This window comes from Bombus flavifrons, chromosome 10 (genome assembly GCF_040668555.2).
Source record: "Bombus flavifrons isolate JBK064 chromosome 10, iyBomFlav1_principal, whole genome shotgun sequence".
Taxonomy (NCBI): Eukaryota; Metazoa; Arthropoda; class Insecta; order Hymenoptera; family Apidae; genus Bombus; species Bombus flavifrons.
Genome location: NC_138451.1, coordinates 7,785,508 through 7,805,110, shown reverse-complemented (window position 1 = coordinate 7,805,110; position 19,603 = coordinate 7,785,508). Strand labels below are relative to the sequence as shown.

Below are 19,603 nucleotides of genomic sequence, written 5' to 3'. Positions count from 1 at the left end.
GGAGAAAACTCGGCTTTCTATTTCATTAGTTATTGCAAGGAGCGAATTTTCCTCGGGCAAGTAGGCAAGTTTTCTTTGCAGCAGTGACATACGTAATTATTGGGCATTTTATATAACTTCCGTGGGATGTGTAATTACGTAACATTGATTCGATTTGCTGCTATTCTTTCACTTACCAACTGGTGGAATTTGGCGAGTATCTTTGTAATAGAGACTGATGAAGATTTCGATGGAAAAAAAGATTCGTTCGTGTCCTTGAACGTAAAATATAGAAGATTGTCCTAAGTTCAATATTCTACTATAAAAAGATTGAAGTGAATGCTCGTAAAACTAACAATGTCTTATTTGATAAGGAACACGAAAATTTATTGTCACGTAGGTATATATTTACTGTAAAACAGAATTGGACGAACAACAGACAAAATAAAAAATATGGCTGGCTATTTAGTTACTGTTCTTTCCTGCGATGTTCAGAAAATTTAATTACCACCATAAAAATACATTTTGAAATAAATAAACACCACTATTGGGTTCGTAGCTAACTTGTAGTTACATTACAGGTTAAATCGCACCATAAACATTTCCTGTCCGGTTTACAGCTACGACCCTCTCATGGTCGCGCTCTATCTGGAGCATGGAATAATTGCCCTGTATACCGTCCCTGGTTTCGTTCCAGTTTTTCATCTATCGACCATACACGGGGCATTGGCTCGTCGCTGACAACGTCATCCGTACTGGGCTTTAAGGGTCGATTAAGCGATTATCCCTCCCTGGATCGGTACGCGTCAGATTATCCGCTTCCTGTTTTCATTTAACACCGTTTACCCGTCTTTCCACCGTGAAATTTATTAAATTTTCACTCTTTTTATGTAAATTAGTTTTTATACTTTAATGCATATCGATATTGATAACGTGCCTGACGCATCTATATGTTAGAATCTCCTACAAAATTTAGATAAGGTAAGGCTAGAATTCTTTGGATCAAATTAACCAGCTATAAGCGTCTTTATAAATAACTCGAGAATTTTGCACTCTCCTCGTAAACAATTTTTCTTGTAATTCGCTAAATTCTATTACGAACCACTCTTAAGCGACCCACATTCGAAGTAGCTTATTCAAGTCGATATTATCGGCGTGATAAACGGTGAAATATATCGTGTACATTGACAGTTCGACTATCGCAGCTTCAAGCTTATTCTATTCTATTTTTACCATCGAATCAATTACATACAGATTTCAGTTGTATTTTTAACGATTCAAAAAGTACATAAATAATATGTATACATTGGGTAGAAAATGTTTTAATCGCGTTCTAGATACCGGATCTATTTTTACGTGAAAAGTCAACTTCTACCCGTCTGCGCGATACTTTCGCCCGCAACCTTGTACCTTTATAAGCCAAGAAAACAGAATTTTTCTTAACTCGTTGAAGCGTTCGTAGAAACGAAAGGGTAAATACCCGTAATCACGAGTCAATGAAGTTTCTTCTCTCTCGCTAATCGACGTCATCGCGTGTATTATCTACGGAACAATTCACCGAATATCGTAAATCGATCGATTCACATTGTCAGTGACCGTATCACGAAGAAGGGATGAGAAAACTGGACATTATAGACGTAAAAGAGGTGGTTGGATGGTTCTAAACGAGGGTCCAGAACGGTGTCATGGGACACGCGACATAGAGGCCTACGGCGACACTCGAGTTTCTCTAATCCGGTTGATCAATCAGTTCCAGCAGAGTAATTTCGTGATATATGTAGTTAATCGGTTAGGAACGCGGTGTTTTTCCAGCGATATATCTTCCAGCTGGACGGAATAATTCCGGCCCGATTAACGAGTAACGCGGAATCGTAAATTTCGGTTTTATAAACTGTTGGCGCTTTTCGATCGAGCCTAGCGACTCGTTTGATCTCTTCCTGAGATCCTTACGGTATATAATCCGCGGTTATGTCGACGCTTGAAATACGGTTCGATCGTGAAAGAATTTCAAAGATTTATCGACTGCTGAAGCATCGAGGAAGATAGGGCGGACTGCGTAAATCTGGCCTTTTTCCATAGACGTCTTATTACGCGAAAAAGAAATAACACCGATACTTCCTTAACCTGATTCTTCGAATTAAAGCTGAATAATTTTAGAACATACGTAGCGTCTATTACTGATTATTCAGAAAGGTAAAACGAACGAAGATAGAAATAGAGAAAGAAACATGTCGAAGAATCAGACTGAGAAATTGTCGCCACAACGATTTATGAATCAAATATTTGGCTCCTTTATATCTTTCTGCATACTTATTTTACGGTAATCGCTTCATATAATTTCTGAATACATTTTACTTGAATAAAACAAAGAAAATAATTTTGACTGGCTTTCGAACTTGAATACTCCACTGTTTTATGTATATTTTATAAAAAAAAAGTGCTATGTCATGAACTTTTACCAACACGCATTTTTATATTTTTTATATAAGAAAATTATTAACATATTAACACTATATCATATTATATTATATCATTTAATGTTATAATAGTATTATACGTACTTAGAACAGTGTTGTACGAGCAATTTTCAAGTATTCGAACTAGAAACTGTTACAAGGAACAACAACTACGATATGATCTAAAACTTACAGAGTTAAGACAGCATATATCTCTAACGAACCACCCTGTGTAACTGCTAGAAACCACCGTGAAAAATGAAAAGAAAGTATGGAAAAATCGTCAACATCGAACTACCCAGCTATTAACGCACTCCACTTCCTTCGAAATCTTTGCAAGATTTATCGAATATTGTTCCCGAAGCTAGATTCGCGGAGATAACTGTTTCGACTGGTATTCAAGAACGCATAGATCGTCGACGGGACAGGACTTTCATCCACTTTCTTGTCTAGCACCATCCATCAAGCCTTCTAATTACAGCTCTTGAACATTGACCGAGAACAGCGTTAAACACTATCTACGCCCGTTCGCGGCCTTCCGTTCCGTGAAAAACGAACGAGAACTGACGCTCGTAACATTGTTCCGAAGAAACATGCCGCTCTTGCAACCGCGTTTCGTATTGTTAAAGACCACGCGCCCATAGAACGAGAGGAGAAAAGTCAGGACGCATGCAGTTAGCCAAGAGACCTGCAGGATGTCGTTATATCTCAATCGTCCGCGAGGTTCGCTCGAGATTTCCTCCGCGATAAAAGTTCGTAAAAGTTAACGTCGTGATCGTAATCACCTGGCACAAAGAAAATCGCGAAGCGGAAGTCGAGCTCTACGGTCATGCTTCCTGTCGACGATTTTTAAACGAATCGTTGGAGATTTTATGAGAAGGTACATTACGTATTGATGCGAGCTTTCGTGTATAGTAATTTTTGTACTATCTTATTCGGGAACAAAGAATTCATAGATCATAGAAATGATCAGCCTTTAAATTTTCGTAAAAATTTTACAGGTATATTTACAACGGAGAAAGCGAAGATTCCCAATAGAGGGAAAAGACACATTTCCATTAATTTTGGAATTTATATTACTTACGATTTGAACTACGTTCTTTCAGCGTTTGAAATTTTTATAAATGTAAAACAATAAATGGTAAAAAAATGCGCGTTAGAATCTTATTTTTTTTAACTATTGTGTAATTGGCACTTACGGTTATAACTTGAGATATAATCTACGTTACGATAGAAAGTCCGAAATGTTAAAATAAATTGTTTTACCACTTACAACATTTTATACGATATTTTGTATGGAATTTATTTCTGCATTTTTCCATGGCGAAAAGGTCATTGTATCTTACCTTCCACGTATATTTCCTTATCACACCGCCTATTAATTACGTTTCGCACGATAATACTGCATCTCACGTAGAAAAAAAGAAGGAGTCGCCCCTCGAAACCTAGGAGTTAGATAACCACGTTGCATAACCACACACTCGCAGCTATTAAATCATCGGCAAAGGGAACACGATCTTTATTACTATTTCATAAATCATTCAACGTCCACATAAATATTTCTCCATTTTCTACCACCCGTATACGTTCATGAAAAAAAGGAAAACAAATCGAAATCCGGCAGACCTTGCTCCAAGCACGTACACTCCATTCACCGGAACAAGCTGTTTCCTCAACAGATTCGTACCGAATCAACTCTTCCTCCTCCAAACATCTACCGCCCACGTAACCCAGCCAAGTTCCAACGAAATCTACGTGCAATGCCCGAAAAGGGCGCCTGCTTAGCGCGGACACGCTGGCTTCGCGATTTTCCACGTAACATCGTTTAACGTGAAATTCTGGTTAAAAGAAGCAAAGAAAGAAGAAGAAGAAGAAGCAAAACGTCGAGCAAAAATAATCGAGCACCATTGAACTTGAACTGTGGTTCAAAGATTCCAGGGAAAGGTCTTGATCCATTTGCAACAATTAATTAGATTCGCTATGCAAAGACTGAATTTGTTAAAAGTTAATAATTGAAAAGTTAATAATTAATATTCAAAATTATATTATTCGATCTTGAATCCTCTCTGAACAGCATTCGTCTCTTAACGTAACACACGTATCATTAACAGTTGCTGTTCTGAAAGCAATGGGCCAGCGTAGCATATATTTCCGCAATTCGTCTAACGGTTACAGCTATTACTCGAAATAGCCTCGACGCGTAGAAAAATTTCACGCTGTTTTACGATCGTCGACGAACTAGTCCAAATGGTCAGCCAGACAAACGCGCCACATTAATTAAAGTAGCTTTATCCGGATCTCTAGGGCAAGGAAAAGCTATCGCGACGATGGGACACACCTGCTTGGATTTTTCCACGGGCGGATATCCGTGGCGTCTCTCGCACACGGCTGCACGGCAATTATTATAGCAAGATAGCCTGCATGAGTTATGAGAGAGATCTGCATTCTCTTCTCGATCCTCCCCATAGGCTCTATTTCATATCGAGTGTTTAAATCTCCGCCCTCCACTCCTGCCGCGTCCACGTCTTGTCTTTCCTTCTCGTTGCGCGTATTTCTGTAACCGACGCTGGAATACGCCCTCGAGAGATCAACTTGCTATCGTAGCTAGGCGCCATCGTATTTCTGGGATCTGCTTTTGTCGTTGAGATTACATTTAAAAAGGCAAAGAGTCCAATCGTTCGAGTTCGATTTCGATCATTTTTCGTAAAGTTACGTCCGATGAAATATACATATGAGATATTATCTAATTGCTATTTTGACAAATTGGACAAGTTTCCTTTGTTCCGCGTTCGCAAGTTTCTCATGTACAATTAGAGCACGTTACTGCATCGCGTTACTAAGATCCTTTCTATATCTTTCATAATTAAGCTTTAGAATCGTGAATTAAATTTATCCTTTAATTAACGCCTTACATGGATGTTCTACGATCTTTCTGAACTCGTAGTTAAATCTCATAAAAAAGAGAAAAGAAAAAAGGGAGGAAATATACTCGAATTGCGAGAACAGACCACGAGGATACCTCCTAATCTTAAATTGCGAAGAAGCGTTTCATGAAATCTTCGATGGAAACAACTCCGACAAAATTCAATTAAACGAAACGATCACGCGACGCCATTAACGACGCTGCCAGATCTCCGAGGAGAATCGAAAACACGAACAGGAAACTGTTCGTCAAAGGCGGTCGCGAGAGTCGAGGAAATTAGCTTAAACAACCTCTGAGGAAAGCTGCATGAGAGGCTTCTCTGTATATATATATATATATATATATATGTATACGCGAGATCTACGTCGCGGCGGGAGAATCGTAAATTGATTGTGCCGGCGAACAGGTAGGCAAGACTTAACGTAATACATTCGTCAGAAAGCAAGAAGGTGAAATCGAGCGATCTCTATTATTTAGCCAAGTGAAAACCGAGACTAAGTTAGAGACCTGGATGTCTTTCTCTCTTTCTGTTTCACCAACCATTGTAAATCATGGCCTATTATACGCGCAAACGCGTGCATCGGTCATCACCAGGTGAACGTGGGATTCCCTATAACCGGTTGACGCGAATACGACAGCTGATAATTGTTTTAAAGCGCGCTTCTTCGTGTATATGGCGATACAAGTGTCTGATAGCGATATGGGAAATCCTTGCGTGTAAACGCTGTGTCCAACTGAAGACAGCATACTGAGTACACCATAAGACCATAAGTATCAGGACATTAGCTAGTTACATTTATCGGAAGACCCCATCAAATTTTACTTTACTTGATATTTTATGATATAAGACGCATATATCAGAGATACGAAATGATGGATGGAGACGAAATAACAGTAAAACAATAGCAAATTTCTACTTTACTTGGTATAAGTCGCGTATGATGCGAATGAAATAACAGATTCGTAACGAAATAGCTAAAAATTACAATAGTCCTGATACTTACAGCCAGCAGTGTGTCTGATGCTTACAGGAGACTTTTACTTAAGATTAACGTTACGATACACGTTGGAATGTATTGTTTTCGAAATTTCTGTATGTAACTGCTAGCGCGAATTCATCGAGCACGGGGTTATAATCGAATGTACCGAGATTACAGGGCTGCGCTTTTCGTTTTCTCGATTCTCACGGTCCGCGAGACGATTCGTGTCCGAATGATGAAAGTGGTTGTTGAACGTGTATCACTTACGTAGATTGCAGCTACGCAATACGAAAAGCCTCACGTAACCCCATGCAAGTTGTTTTCGAGGGACGCGAATGGCGGCGCGCCTCTAGTAGCGCGATTAACAAAAGCGATCTATTAAATGGGCCATTGTGCTGTCCGGAGATGTGAATGACACGGCGCACCGCCACGGGGAAATTAAATTCTCTACCGCACACCGGCGAGATTCGCCGGCCACTGATTGAAATAATACACGCTACGGATAACATTCATGGCTATGGGCGATTTACTATGGGTTCATGGGCCTAGGATTCAAAGATCGCAGGTGAAAGATTCTGATTTTGTGAACCTATTGCCCGGGATAATTCGTTTGCCAGTGCAAGAGATCACAGAATATCGAAAACATCGGACAAGTATTAAATTAACCCTCGCATATTGAGTAACCTCGAAAAGTATTTAGTTAAAAGTAATCATGTAGGTTTTGATTTGGATTATGTTCTATCGGTTTCCGAGAAAAGGTTGTAACTTAATGGAGATTTAGCTTAAATTTCGATTTGCATTAAGTTGTACGCGTACGGAAAGTAGATTTGAAAAAATTAATATACACTGATCATGCTTTTAGTTTTCTCCGTAGATTTGTACTTTTTCAGAATGTTGCGCTATTTTTTGATAAAAAGTGTAGGTTCGTCGAGTATCTAATGAGCAACTAGTACTGTGTAACTTATGGTACTCATCCTGTGTAAAATTACCTACTTGTTTTATAAGCTGTGTTCCTAGTTATCGCAAGCTCAAGAACGTAATCCCAATTTATCCTTGTCGTCTGTCCTATCTCTGCACAACTCGTCCACTAAGAAAATTACATCTACTTTATGCATCACGTAGCAACTTCAATGAAATCACATGTGTTTCTCTCATCATTACAAACCCATTCAACCTCACAATCAGAATCACAATCATTCGGCAACATTAATCCCTAAATTAGTAACTGCTTAGTAACTCCTAAGAAATGAACACATGCCATGTACACGTCGAAATCCTTCGTAATTTCGATTTTCTATTGTAAATGAATCACTTTCAAAATGTTAAACAGAAAAATGTTAGCGTTTAATCACCGAAATCAAGGTACACGTTGTACGAAATAAGTTACGACTTTACGGTTCTCTTGTACTCCCATAACGCGTTTAAAATCTCTCATTCTGAGGGATTTAAAAACTACTTGGACGAAAAAACGAGAAGGTATGCACGAGAGTAAAAATGCAAGGGAACGAATCTTGTTGAAAATCTTGTCGTTGTCCCGGCACGACTCTCGGTATGCATAGCTTAAAGGGGAACTGGAACTCGCAGTAAGGAGTCTAAGATAATCACGTTTATACGACGGTCCGCATTCCGAGAATTCGATACTCTACTACGGGGAAGAAGTTGTTCCATGCTATCCGGAGCCGTTTTCACGATCGTTCAATTTGTACTCACGGCCAGCAATGATCGCTCCCTGAACCGAGCTGTGAAAAAGAAGCAGGTATAATCTCGCCATCTCTCGATCATACGATTCAGATTCCACTTTGTTACGAATTCTCGGAAGAGTTGGAGTTTACAACGAGAAGATTTTTTAATATCGGTCGTACGATTATCTGAGATTGACTTTGCTAAAAGCCAACTATGTAAGGAAGACAATGGAATTAAAATTTAGAGAATTAGAATTAGAGAAAAAAAATGGTACAAACGTTTTTTAGAAATTGAGTATTATAAACATTAATTGGTAGTTGACAAGCATAATGAATTGTTTTGGAGTGTATAATTGCTTGATATTATTATCAATGTTAGGGCGATAGAAAGCGATCCTATGACCAGTTACGAATCAAAATTACCTAACATCCGCTAGGTGAGAGTTGATACGTGTGAAAAGTTCGACGAAATCGATGACAACTCGAATATGATAGGAAAGCGCTAATAATTGATTTGAAGATTTTTAGTACAGCAAATTACAAGAAATTACACGAAACCAATAGAAATGGAAAGAAATCAAAAACATTACCAAATATTCAATTATCTCTCTCCATTCGAAAACTATCCTACCGTGATCGAAAATATGATTGAAAATTACTAATAAAACTCGATGTTTTATCTTAATTTTATTTACGACCGTACGCTCCAAGTTTCATTAAAATTCCGTCATCGAGATGATACATTGTATTATTAAAATATTGGAAAAAATGCTTTCAATATACGTTCCTTCAAATCGACGGTACAATTGCAAAGGTCCGACCGTCTACAGTGATTTTTCCCGATGGAGACGATACACGTTCCGTGCCATTAAAACGTAATCTCGTATTACCACGACAAAAAGCGGAGCATTGACGGACTGTAGTCTGGCAAAGCAGAAACACAAAGTAACGTTAGTACGTGTAATAAAGTAATCATCCGATCCAAGGAAGAGCAAAAAGCTGTGCGGGCAAGCTGTTATCCCTGCATATGCTTGAACCGCGATGATGAATATTACAAAGTGCGGTCGAGTTGAAAGTAACGAGAGAAAAGCCGGCGATGGCTCGGTTTTCGAACAACGCGTGGCAAGAACAAGAAGACGGTTACGAAAGATGAGCAAAGAGCGAAGAAGAAAGGGGAAAAAGAGCGACTTACCGCTGGTTGAGCTGTACTCGCCGATGTATCGCCTCGTCAAATACCGCACTACTACGGCTGAAAGGAAAAACGAGATGTTAAACGTGCGAAACATTTTTCACCAGGAAAATACCAAAGCAATCAAAACGATGAACACGCTGTATCGTTTATTTTAAATGGAAATTGCTCGTAATATATAGGAATTTCTTGCTATTTATAGTAATTAATTAATGATACTAAGTGTGATAGAAAGTTTCATTTATAGCGCAGCATTTCCTGAACTTTTCCGGGATCTTTTCTTAAAAATACGAGTAAGATATACCTTTTTTCTCTTTATGTTGAGAACGTTTGGAGAAACGTTTGTTATTTTGATTGCTTCGGTAGAAATATGTTTATATAAGTTAATTGTTATGTAATTTTAAATAATTTGATAATGGCACATGATTTAAACTATCACAATCTATTTAGTTGCTGTCACATGTTATTGAATATTCAAATTAACGTATAATGAGAAAATGAGAAAATTAAAATATTCTAAAATTGCTAGCTTCAGTTCTCAATCAGCTTTTTGTTACGTTTATTCGATTTGATAAAATCGAAGGTGACGCGATTTCATAGTAATTTAAATATATTTTAATCAAAGTTGTCGTCGGTATCAGGCTGAATGAAAGTGTCAGTCGTTCGTTTCTTAGTTTTAACAGGAACTGGTTTATATAAGTGAAAAGCGACTAATTAACTTCTCTGTTTGGCCATATCGTATCTTTACGCATTATTTCTAAAGCATTTCGATCTTATATTATAAAAACGAAACAGTGTAGTTTCCAAGGCACTAAATTCTAAATAATAGATCTTTCGGTCTGCTGCTTATATCACGCGAAATAGAATAAAACTTTCATAATCGATAAAATTATCCTTTAATGACACTAAATACGATACCTCAACATTAAATCTATATACGGTTTTACGTAATTACCTTGTTTGATAAATTTACCTAAAAACTTGCAAATTAGAGATAAGAATGTACAAGAAACTTAGTCTTAACGTCTGCATCGATATACTTTACCAGGACGTGGTCGAAAAATATCTGTTACATATATTTACGTCAATAATTAACGCACTTTTCCTGTCTAAACAAGTTAATTCACGTCGATAAATTTGACAAGTGTATCACCGTCGTTAGAAAGTTTACCTGTTAGCACGTACACCGACCATCATACTCGCTATTAAAGGAAATTACAGAAACTCCCTAAGTTCACATTACTACAATATAATTCATTCAATTGTTTCTTGCAAACTTTTTAATTTCAGATAAGAGTTCCTTTTTATTTTCCTTACGTTATAATACGAGTTCCATGCTTTAGTCATTGATAATTCTAATCTGAACGTAATTTAAACCTTAGAGCGTTGTAATCACTTATGACTCAACCATTTGATCATTTGATACCATTTTATGAGAAACCACTTGATAAAAATACATATAAACCGATACTATCCATACCTCGGCCGCTGTCCCTTCATAATCACGTTGTTCCACTCACGCCCTATCGATTCGATTCCCCTCATCCCTGCGAAACAAGCAATAACCGCAACCATATTTATACCGACAGAGATAGTAAATAATAATTCGCTCGTCGCCTCGAACGCCTTCAAAGTGGAGGCAAATTAAATTGGTAAGACTCGAGGGAGGATCGGTATATTCACGCTTGGTGGCTTAATTGAATTTTTGCGGATACTCCGCGGGGGCGTTCGGAGAGTCAGAAAACAGACGGCGTAGAACAAGGATCGTACGTCATTAGCTGCGATAAAAGTATTCTCTTAAGCCAAGCCACCACACCTCCTGTCGACAGCTCGCCGAGAGACGCGGAGAAACCCGCCGAGTCGTTCCTCGTGTACCTTTCCGTTTGAACCCTGCAATTTCGCGCGAACCAAGGATCGCGCGCCATCCTATCTATCCGTAATTACACGGCTATAACGACCTAGCACCTCGAAAAATAAGCCAGCCGGCCAAAGATCGAACAGGTATAACGAGGGCGAAAAAGGTAGATCCACTTGGTAATTTTGGCTGAAGTTGGTAGAAAATTTTCTCGCCGACCCCCGCAGCGCTCTATTTCGAGACGGTTTATTTTCCAACGCGTACGATTTCGCGAAAATAACGAAGCTTCGTGAGCAGTAGCGGTCGTTATTCTCGAGCTCTGGATTCATATTGAGAAAATGGGTTCTGATGTCCACGTAGATCAGACCAGTGGAAGAATGGTGGCTCTTAGATTCGATAAACACGGTAGAACTGCATTTATCTGAACTTGTTGGGAGACAGTTTATATAACTTGAGCTCAGTCACGTTCCTCGCTAGTTATTATTTTTCGTTTACATAATAGAAGCTCGTGTTCCAATACGTGGATCCAGTCGATAAAGATTCAATTGATCGGACAGTAACTGAATTTCCGTCTCGATAAATGGAATTCTATCGTATGAGATCTTCCTTTTTTAACCTACGTGTTCTCCATTCAACTTCTGCCATTATAAATCTCATCAATTTCACGAAACTCGAATTAAACGCGAGATGCATAAAACTTCAATATGTTGAGAGCGTAGCAAAATTTAACATCATCCCAGATGGTACCGTTAACGACAGTGAACTTGTACCATTAAAGATAGTGAACTTATGTTGAAAATTGTTCTGCTCTAACGAAAGTGTCTTCCAGTCCTTCTCTTCCATTACGTACTTCATCAACTTCATGGGACCAGTTTGTGGCTGAAGTACAAGGTAGCGAAATAAGGTAAAAAATTAATATATGTATCAAATGTCTTATAGCGATTAATACGTAAATACGTGTAACTAATCGCCTACTATATCATGTCGCTAACCATGATACATGATAACGATGAACAATGTAGAATCCTGAATTACAAGCTTTCCATACCACAGAAAATCTCTCGTACATATTACAACTTTCAATAACTAAATTCAGATTTACTCTCCTTAAATAATATCTTAAACCTGTTCCCCTCGCTTCCTATTCAGCTAACTTCCTTTCAAATTTTGAGATACTTTATCTATGAGAAACGAAGGAACATACAAAAAACAGTACGATTACTAAAACAAAATGCAATAAAACTTCGTTTATCCGACACGGTCGGCGGACAAGACGCTTCAGATAACTGGACCAGTCTGATAATGTCGGATAATAAGAGTCCGCTAGTTCTTCCTCCCTTCGCTGTTTATCATTCGCATAATCGCAGTTAATTTCCATATAACTGGATTTTCCTAAGCTGAAATTTGTAAATAAGGCAAGAATCTTTATTCGCATAAGCGCGTATAGGTCGTCGCGTAGCCTGGGATCGATTAATAAATGTCCAGAATCATATTCGATAAATCGGGCATCGTGATGACATCAGTTCGGATAAATGGAGTTCCACTGTATTTAAAAATTATTTATATTTCAATATAGTCTATTGAGACATAATTTTCAATAAGAAACGTAGTTCCGTAGAGAACAGCAGAGTTAAAATAAAATCTCTTTGTTCTTACCCAAAGGTTCTCCACTCGTTCCCAAGCTTTACAGGTCTTATCAACTTTGCGAAACCAGTTGGCAAACGGAGTACAGCAAGGCGAAGCGAACCAGTTGGTTCGACTTCGCGAATCAACGGAACACGATGTTCGCGGTGCTCCAGGGACTCTCTTCCTCGAGTCCGCGAGCAACCACAGCGACAGATTTATAAACGGTGTATATACGAGAACTCGACGAGAGCACGGAGCCTGCACCGATCTATGTACTCAATAAGTCTTCGAGGGTCGAACCGAGAGGATAGGCACGTCGACGACATGTTAAAGTTCCCTCGTACGTTTCACGAAGTAACGAAGAAATTTATGAAACGAAGTACGTATCCTCCAGCTTACACGCATACATTCGTACAGATACATATATTTCCACGTTTATAACTTGGTGGACGATTGTACAAGCATAGAATTTAATGACGTTTCCTGTACATCGCGCGACCATTAATTATCGTTATTACGTGTTTAACGCGAGTTTTTCCAGTTTCACTGGAGACCGGTGTAAAACACGGGGAAACGAAACCAACTTCCTCCCTTTGGTTTCACCACTCTGTAAATTCTCTCTTTCGCGAAGTACATATACGTACAAGTGACCTTCTTCTCGTTTAGGAGTTATCGCTTCTCCTTAATCTGCAATTAACCCTTTCGCTGCGAAAATCATAGGTATGCAGTATATGACCCGCATTTATGTCATAGAACCGAAACACAAAATTACATGTATCGATTATACATCATTTTCTTACCTACGTGCCTGATAGAAATTTCGCAAAAGTTCTCCTCCAAAATTGCGCGACTTTTAATTCTCATAGGTATTCAACTTAGATAATGCACGCATAACGTAGGATTACGTGACCAATCCGAAAATGCAAAACGTACGCACTAAATTCTCAAGTACTACGATTCAAGGCCACACGTGAAAAACATAACAAATCACATTTCTCGTCTTTCATAAGAGGACAATTTCAAGGTTCTCTATCATCTTATCGATCAATTATACATCGAAACTCCTTTTTCATCTGATTTTGGAATTAAATACATACTTTCATCAGTTGTTCAAACATTTAAAAGATACTAATACTTGACTATACTGCAGATATTTATGCAATTTGATTTTTTTTCAAAAAGCTTATATCTACGAATCCATTTCACGTGAAGATACTCTTCAGTCATCGAGCGACATAAAGTTCAGAGAATCAAGAAAGATGGATATGCTTCTTTGTTGCGATCTTCAGTTGTCTGGCGTTTCAGTGAATTTGTTTAACGATATGCATTATCGTGCACCGTGCAGCGCATAACGCCTTATTTACGAGCGCGTCTGCGATTTAACTTCGATAAAGGCCCCGTTGACGCGTTCAATTCAGCCGGTGTGCACGCGAACGATGCCAACCATATTCACCTCTGTCCCCTCGGCGACACAGTCCCGCAACAATGCGACACGAGGGGAGGAGAGGCCAGCCACGCGCGTTTTGCACTCTCGCGCGTGTACACTGTACACGGATACTGGGATGTACAGGCGCCATAAATTTCCCGTTCACGGCGGTGAACTTCTTCGTATCTTGATACCACTTGTGTCTCGGGTTTCCCTCGGCTCTGAACTTTCGTCGACGGCTAGAGAGTTTAACACGTATTTTCGTTCGACACAAAGGTACAAATTGCGAACGGCTCGCAAATGTCAGCTCCAGCCACCAGGGTTCCCCGGCTAGAGCCGTGCACCGTGTGCCACTTCGCTCGTAGAGGCGTGTTTTACGGCACGAACGAGTCAGTAGTTTGGTTTTACTCCTTCGGCCACAGTGGTGTATACAACTTTTGTATCACTTCCATGTATTTCACGATTGTCAGACTGAAAATCATGTTGGTCTAAGCCATAATCTTGACAGTTCGAATTCAAATCACGTGTTCCAACCTTCAAAAACATCGTCCCTTTACTTTCTTCATTAATTCTATTTTGTAATTAATTAACTTTATCTTCTACCGTGATACGTTTTACATAGCAAAGATAAAAAATCTCACCATCTATCCTCTTCCTTCGACCAAACGGACAATTTTCTCGCGAATAAATATCTGCGGCCTTACACGCGCGTTTATTGGAGCAATGACGAGGGTACAGAGCAAAACGTGGCCAGTACGCCTGAGACAGGAGCAGAGGATGCGCTCCGTTGCTCTTACCGTGCCGTGAATCGCTCTTTTTTACCTTGCCCCCTTTATACGTGGCAATCGTGCTCGTAATTACTATTTTCTTACGTGTACCGGCTTTTATCTACCGTGAATCTATCTATAGATCGGTGTACACTGCACCGACAGGCGGATGCCATCGCCACTTCGCTTCTGCGTCTGTAAACCGTGCTTTATCCGCGTGATGTTCCCTCCGGAGTGACTTAATCGTTTCTCTGCCCTCTTTCTTTCGTTCTTGCGCCTCGAGCATTGTGCAATCAATCAGTTCGTTATCGCAGCGCGTTAATTGGTCGGACATTGCGTGAAAATTACATTTGTAAGTTATATTGGATGTTTAATGATATAGAGGGTGATTTAATTGAACCCTTGAAATATAGACGATCAAGGCTGGTGGCTGAGCCGAGAGATTTTAATTATGTACAGCATGCAGATGTTTATTCATTTATGAAAAACTCCAACGTGCAAGAATGTTAATAATATGTGAGTATGCGTTGAAATTATCACCGAGATTTTATTCGCATTGTTATTGAATTTCTGAAGCATAATAGACCTTGAGAAAATTTCGACAGCGAATAACAACGCTTTCAGCTCGCTTCTGTTGCCGTAGAAATTGCGACACGGAGATTTCGAGATTTTTTGCAAATGACACAAAGCTTAAATAACAAAAGATTGCTGAATGTGGAGAAGGATATCAACTTTATTAAGTGGAAAGTTTATTGGCCAAATCGGTTAGCTCCGCGAAACAAGAAATAAAGAAAATTGATGAGATTGTATCGGATGAGCATTGATCAAGTACTTTGACACTAAAATTTCAAAGATCTCAAAAAGTAGAGTTAACTTTGGCCTGCGAACGGCACAAATATTAGATATTAACCTACATCTCTCCCTCTCTCTTCTTCTTCTTCTTCTTCTTCTTCCTTTCATAGTAATAAAAATCTATCCTCCGATGATTCAAAGAAATGAAACAAGTAAAGAAACCTACATATCTCTAAAAATTACTATAAGAAATGCTATTATGATTCGTTTATACCAGTAAAAAGTTCTAAAGAACACATAATGATCAAATAAACGTCCGAAAGAACGAGCAAACAATTATATTCCACATGGAACTCTCATTAACGCGGCTCACGTGGAGCGTCGATTTCTTTTTCCTCCTCATCATCGTACAAAGACCTGCATACACAATATGGCTGGTGCGCGCGTTTTATTCGCTCGCTCTATCATCCTGTTTGGTTATTCATATTTGTTACTTCAGGGTTCGACCCAGTCATATGAATCAAGATGCACGAACGAGGCTTCAGGCCGTGAATTCATCTACGATAATAAATCGTCGCGAATCGCTGATTCACTCTTTATATGCTCATTTATGCGAGCGCGCGTTCGCTCGTTTGACCACGTTTCTCGAAATAGACACGCGCGTGTGCGTGTGGTAAAATTTGTTTCTTGCTGTGGCAAACAAAAATCCACGGTTGCTGAACCCTCGTGCATCCGTTTGTAAAATATTGAAACAACTGGCTGAATATTTACGAGCGTTCTTCCTTCGATAACGCAGCCGCACGAACGAAGAATTCAATGGCGAGACGGGGTCGGAAAGATTTTTAATTGTTAGAATTGATTCAATGGCAGGGGACAGAGATCTTTTGTCTTTCCACCAGCTAAATCTAGATGGAACGTAAATGCGTTGTTCGCTGGTATTAATAGCTAATTTCGAGCGCATCCTTGGCTTTTTTTACTCGCAATATTATATATGTTAAATACCTTTGAAACAAATGTCGTTACATTCGTCCGTAAAAACATTATGTCTAACGGGGGGTGGTCCGAGACATCTGCACAGTTTCAAGTTCTATACGCCTTTAACGTTGATAGGTTTGGTAAGTTTAAATTAAATTTGAGCAAGTGAAAAAATGCAGAACTTTTAACGTCAAGTATAGAAGACGAGAGTATTAAAGTGATTTAGTTTGAGCAATATTGGTTTTTCCACGAAAGAGTAGAAATTATGGAACAGCTTAATCTAGGGATGGAAAATTTCAGATGCTAGGAGAGCAGAGTATCGAACGTTCTAATATAAACTTGGAAGAGATGAATGCCTCCATGTAGAAGCGAGAAACGTTAAACACTGTATAGAAATGGAAAATTTCGGATATGTTGGAACGCACGTAGAGGAGAAAATTTATCGAATGTACAAGTTTGTTAATAACCTCCGGAGGTTATTAATATTCTTACGTAAAAGTGAAGAACACTTTAACGAGGAAGTGGAAGATTTCATTCCAATAGTCTAAAGCATAAGATTAAGTATTATTTATAGGTATCGAATGTACTAGTATAAAATTGGAGTACATAAACTATTTATATTCCTTGGTATAATTGAACGCTCCAATATATATACAAGTGGAAGATTTCAAATGCACGAACGCAGAAGAGACTGTCGAACGTTCCAATCCTTCGTGGACAAACTAGATCGTTCGTAGATCTAAGCTTATCCTCTTCTATTACTCTACTTTTAAAAAATCTAAAAACATCTCATATTATTTATCAATATCTATACTACACTATACAATCGTTCTTATTATATATATATTAAATCCTTTTAAATAAAAATAAAAATTCAAAGGTGAAATTTATTATTATTTTATATCTAAGGAGATATAGAACGATTATTATGATATAGTTAGAAGCTTCATACGTTCATAGAAGCGAAGAACATTAACCATATCCATATAAAACAAGAAACTATTAAACGCTATATGTATCACGCATGTAGAAAATTTATACAAACCCACAGAACGTAGAACGCTATAACGTAGAATCGGAAGATACTAAAATACCCTAATGCATAAATGAAGAACTTTGAACCCTCTGATGTAAAATTAGAGAATATTGAGTGTTCTATCAGAGAACTATCAAACATCGAGCATTGTAATGTAACATTACGAAATATTAAATATCCTAATATGGGGACGAAGAACGTCAAACGTCACAATGTAAAATTGAGAAAACATTAAATCGTTCGCTGTACGAGCACTAAACTATCCGATTTGTAGAGTTACAAAATACTAGCAGCTCCGTTATGGAAAATGGAGAATATTAAATTCCATATTGTAAAACTAGGGGTTATTAAATGTCCCTATATAAAACTGAAGAATATCGAAAGGCAGTATCTGCTGTTAAACAAGATAAAATACGACAGAATCGGATAAGCGGAATAAAATAACGATTACGACGTAACGGAAAGGACAAGAAAGGCGACGCGTGACGTTTTTTCTACTCCCGTCTGGCCCATACTTTTTAACGAGCTGGTAATAAAGTGAGCCATTCAGCCGAAATGAATTTATGTATACTTCACGCGACATGGAAATGTGCACCGGCTTCCAATTGCCACTTCAATAGGCGTTAACGCAGATAAATGGCCCCCAACCGCAATCATCGACGTTCTTCGTGGCTTCCACCAGCTTTTCTATTAATGTATTCTATAAAATCGTATCGTTGCCGATTTACCGCGAAACTCTTAGCCACCCTTGTTGCCTGGTCACTGCCGCAATTTATTGATCCTATAAATACCCAAAAGCGATTGTCTTACGGAAATAGGATTTAAAATATGTCGTCAATCTTTTGCTAAATGTAAATCTATTTTTAGTTTGTCTGGCGAGTCTTAAATATTTTGGTTTATTCGAATTTGTAAGGATTTTGTGATCTAAAGAACTGTATAATCTAACACGTACTGTACACGTTGAACAAAAATTATTTGATTAAATATCAATCAGATATTTATTCTCAATCGATACTACACCTTCCATTCATGATCAATCAAGCGTTATTTCTATAAAGTGAAAGCGTCATTGTATCCATCTCAGGTTCCACCTGGTCCAATAAATAAAAAAATAAATAAAAAATAGAAATAAAATAACTAAGTTTACGTTATCTAGAATAAATACGAATAAATATGAAGTATTAGCACGAGTATTCTATTTTGTACATTTTACGTATTTTCTGTTTTTGCGCTTCCAAATTTCCCACAGATGTATAATATATGTATCAGCAGTATATTAATCAGTTCGAAAGGAAGACTTTGAAATAAAAAGAATTGAACATTAGCGTGCAAGGAAGATAATTTCACTTGTGACTCATATTCTCAATCTCTTGGACATAATGATTTAGACTATGTCATATTTATATTTGGAGGAACGAAAATCGATCAATCTGAAATTGATCTGTCCTCTGTAACTTTCAATTTCATGATTACAGGAATTTCTGATTAACTTTCGCTCATTCTCGACTCAATTACGTATATCTTTCTAACCTTAAGGAATATTTTAACCTTGAGTAAACTATGACAAAATTATTATCGTTACGCGTGACTTTTCATTTCGATTCTCTATTAAACATCTTTCTAAAACATTGGACATCTTTATTTGCCAAGACGAAAGCAGCATTGAAATATCAAAATTCGAGGGTCGCGGAAGAGTTAAAAGATAACTCGCTCAATAAGTTCACTGTTATGGAAAGATTCATCGTGTGGAATCTCAAAACCAAGCAAACCTAACTGGCCGTTACTCAATTATGTGAAATCCAATTAACTTCGCTCCCAGTCCTTGTGCGTGAAATAATCTTCAAACGCTAGCGAAATAAAAACATTATCCAGTGGCCTAACAAGGTGGAACGGAAGAATTGGTCGCCACCTGACGAA

At 38.2% G+C, this 19,603-nt stretch overlaps 1 protein-coding gene across 1 annotated transcript in view; it reads right to left on the bottom strand.

Annotated features, from left to right (window-relative positions):
- LOC138184451 (ras-related and estrogen-regulated growth inhibitor) overlaps nt 1-19,603 on the bottom strand; it is an 87,569-nt gene that overhangs the window by 59,399 nt on the left and 8,567 nt on the right. Inside the window, exon 3 of the mRNA XM_069122435.1 lies at nt 9,213-9,269. Within this exon, the coding sequence (XP_068978536.1) occupies nt 9,213-9,269 (57 nt within the window). The remainder of the gene's footprint in view (nt 1-9,212; nt 9,270-19,603) is intronic.